Raw genomic sequence first — 3,390 nt, 5'->3', positions numbered from 1 at the left:
TCCATGAAAATATGTATTTAGTAGAGAACCCAATATATCATCAAAAACAGTTTGTGAAGGGGGAAAAAATGACCAGCACTACACCCTGTGCTTTGGCTACTAGTCTTGCGACCATCGACTGTTGCTTAAGTGTAACTTTTTTAATGACGAATGTCTGCCAGGGAAGCCCATGGGGCTCTTCACAGGATTGGTAAGTGGTTAAAATATCACATCTCAGTCAGCAGATTGAGAGTAGAGTCCTCAATAATCTCAGATGGTTATAGGTGATTCCCATTTTTTGTTTGTTAACAAAATGCTTAGCCAGAGAAAAAGGGTATTTTAGAGAATGAAAAATTAAAAGGAAGGGGGGAAAAAAGCAATGTATTTTGTTAAAAGAAGTAACCAAAACTCCCCCACCCACCTCCAAAGAGCACCTGGAACAAAAATATTTTTATCTTGAAAAATAACATATTATGCTCTCCTTCTCCACCTCCCCCCCCACCCCCGAAATATATATTTACCACTTTTTAACCAACTGATCTTTACATTTGCAAGTCTTGAGAGCTGAGAGCTGTCTCTGGAGTTTCTGGGTCCCTGGGAATTGAAAGTGTTCAGAGTATATTCTGTTTTCACTGTACTTCATTCATTATCCCTTATTATTTGTTCTATTCCGTACTTGATTCATATGATTCATAAAGAAGAACATGGCTGAGATTTTCAAGGCTCTCAGTGGAGGTAGCTGAAATATCTCATCTTGAAAAAATTGGTTAAGAAAATGTAGGTTTGTTGAAATCATGTTTTTCCCCTTTAGGAATATTGATATATATTTTTTCAGAAAATATAACATTTTCCTTGAAACAACATATGAAAGAAATAAATTGTTGATTTAAAAGCAAATTTCATTTTGGCAATAAGTTTAAAGGATGATCTGTTTGATGATATTTTCTACTGGAACAACAGTATTGTTGGGAAAACTATAATATCATAAAAAAGCTTCTGGGAAGGAAATGCCTTTCCTCATGTTAACCATGGACATTTTGTGCCCATGAGCTTGCCCTACATCCACAATCTTCCTCTTTTATAGGAAGGTGATCCTATAAAAAATATCATTAAACAAGTCTTTTCTTACAATGCTTCTTGCATTTTCCATGGATGAACATGGGCTGCAATAACAGTGTAACACAAATACATTTTAGTGCTCTCTAAATTGAAATTGAATTTGGTGTGTGAAACTTTTTTGTGTCCTTTGAAAAAGTTGGGACTTTTTTCCCTTCACAACTTAACTTTTTGATAGAATTAAAAGATCCAAACTGTGTGTGTGTGTGTGTGTGTGTGTGTGTGTGTGTGTGTGTGTGTGTGTGTGTGTGTGGCTTCCTATTAAAAGGAAATTCCGTTTTCCACATAGCTCTGCAGGTACAGATGCAGAGCAAAACCCCGTAGTTAACTATGACAATCTCAGCCCGAGGTATTCTGTTGATGTCTCAAAGAAGTTGTAACAATTAATATCTTTGCAAAGATTCCTAGAGTATGAAGCAATGAAGAACCAAAGCTCTGTGACTGCATTTATTATGCAGGGCCTCTCCATCCACCCACAATACCAGATCCTGCTCTTCGTCATCTTCCTCACTGTCTATCTCATCGCTTTGCTTGGCAACCTTGCCATAATTGCTGCAATCCTATCCAGCCCGAGCCTGCACAAGCCTATGTACTTCTTTCTCTTCCACTTGGCTATAGTAGACATCATCTGCACCTCCACCATCATGCCCAAGATGCTTGGGAATCTAGTGATCATCACAAGTACTATCTCCTTCTCTGGGTGCATGGCCCAACTCTACTCTTTCACATGGTGTCTGGGTGCTGAGATGGTGCTTTTCACTGTCATGGCTTATGACCGCTATGTGGCCATTTGCTACCCTTTGCATTACAGCACCATGATGAACAGGAGTGTGTGCTTGGGTTTGTCTGCTGTGGTGATGGTTATTGCTGTGACCAATTCTTGGGTGCACACCGGCTTGATTATGCAGCTGACTTTCTGTGGACCCAACATTATCAATCATTTCTTCTGTGAGATCCCACCACTGCTGGCCCTCTCCTGCACCCCAGTAAGGATAAATGAGATCATGGTCTTCACAGCAGACATCTTCCTAGCCATGGGGGATTTCCTATTGACATGTCTCTCTTACTGCTTCATTCTTAAGGCCATCATGAAGATCCGGACACGTGAAGGAAAGAAAAAAGCTTTTTCTACCTGCTCTTCTCACCTCATTGTGGTGTCTCTCTATTACTCCACTGTTATCTACACCTACATTAGGCCAGCCTCCAGTTATTCCTTTGACAGGGACAAGATAGTAGCAGCTTTGTACACTCTTGTGACTCCGACTCTCAATCCTTTAGTTTATACCCTGAGAAATAAAGAAGTCAAGGTGGCCCTTAAGAAAGTGATTCCATATCTTGGGAGATAAGTTGTGACAGAGAGAACCCTGACTGGGCTTACTATCAAAGCTGAGTCCCTGGTATATGTTTTCCTCTGGAAAAGTGATTTGGAATTAATTTGATAAACTTTAGACAAAGAATGTAATTCCCAGCTTTATAAGCATCATATTTTCTTACATTGTTGAAATTTTAGAAACATGAAGAAACCCGGTTGCTGAGAAAAAAAAAAGAAAACAGGGAAAGAAGAAAGAAAGGAAGAACCATCGTGAAAGTTATCATTTATTGTCAAAAGTTTTGTATGTGAGATATGATGGCCATGAAATTGTAAATTAGGTAAACTTGCTTTGTAGTTTTTGTTGTCACGTCCTGTGAAATGGGGAAAATGCCAATCATTTAGAATTCTAATGCGTGTATAATTCTAAAGCTGTAAAATTGAACAGAGAATTCCATAACTCATCACATGAATTCCAGTGCATGCAACAGATCACTGAAACAAAATCACATTTCTTTCCTGCAGAGAAGGTAGATGTGTTGAAGCAATAAATGTACTGTAGAAGGGCATTGTGATGCGATGTTAGGAATAGCTGATTTATAAAATGTTACGAAACATCAAATACAATACTGTATTAACTAAAATATAAGACGACCCTGAATATAAGACAACCCTCCAATAATTAGATTCTAGATATGAGAAAATAATAAATGCATTATGCTTTTCTGGGTAGAGAATCTAAGTAATGGTGAGTTGTGTTGAAACCCTCCACTACTACAGTATGGAAAGCAGTGGCCGGGGGTGGTCAGGTATTCCCCTTGCCCTGCAAATTTCTTTCCCCTTCAGCCTTCCTGCCCGCATTGCCATCCTTACCTCCCCCATCCCAGCTCCCCAAAGTCTCTGGGCCCCTTCCTCACAAATCCCCCCAGTTTATGTCTCTTCCTCCCAACTCCCCAGTCTCTGCCTATTCCATCCTAAACTTCCCC

The 3,390-nt window shown here is 39.5% G+C and overlaps 1 protein-coding gene across 1 annotated transcript; it reads left to right on the top strand.

Annotated features, from left to right (window-relative positions):
- Nucleotides 1–1,514: 1,514 nt before the first annotated feature.
- Nucleotides 1,515–2,441, top strand: LOC132243768 (olfactory receptor 13G1-like). The gene has a single exon (XM_059714159.1). It carries the CDS (start codon nt 1,515–1,517, stop codon nt 2,439–2,441), a length of 927 nt encoding a protein of 308 aa, XP_059570142.1.
- Nucleotides 2,442–3,390: the final 949 nt, after the last annotated feature.

The sequence above is a fragment of the Alligator mississippiensis genome, chromosome 11 (assembly GCF_030867095.1).
Source record: "Alligator mississippiensis isolate rAllMis1 chromosome 11, rAllMis1, whole genome shotgun sequence".
NCBI classification, from domain to species: Eukaryota; Metazoa; Chordata; order Crocodylia; family Alligatoridae; genus Alligator; species Alligator mississippiensis.
This window is presented reverse-complemented; position numbering and strand designations above follow the sequence as displayed.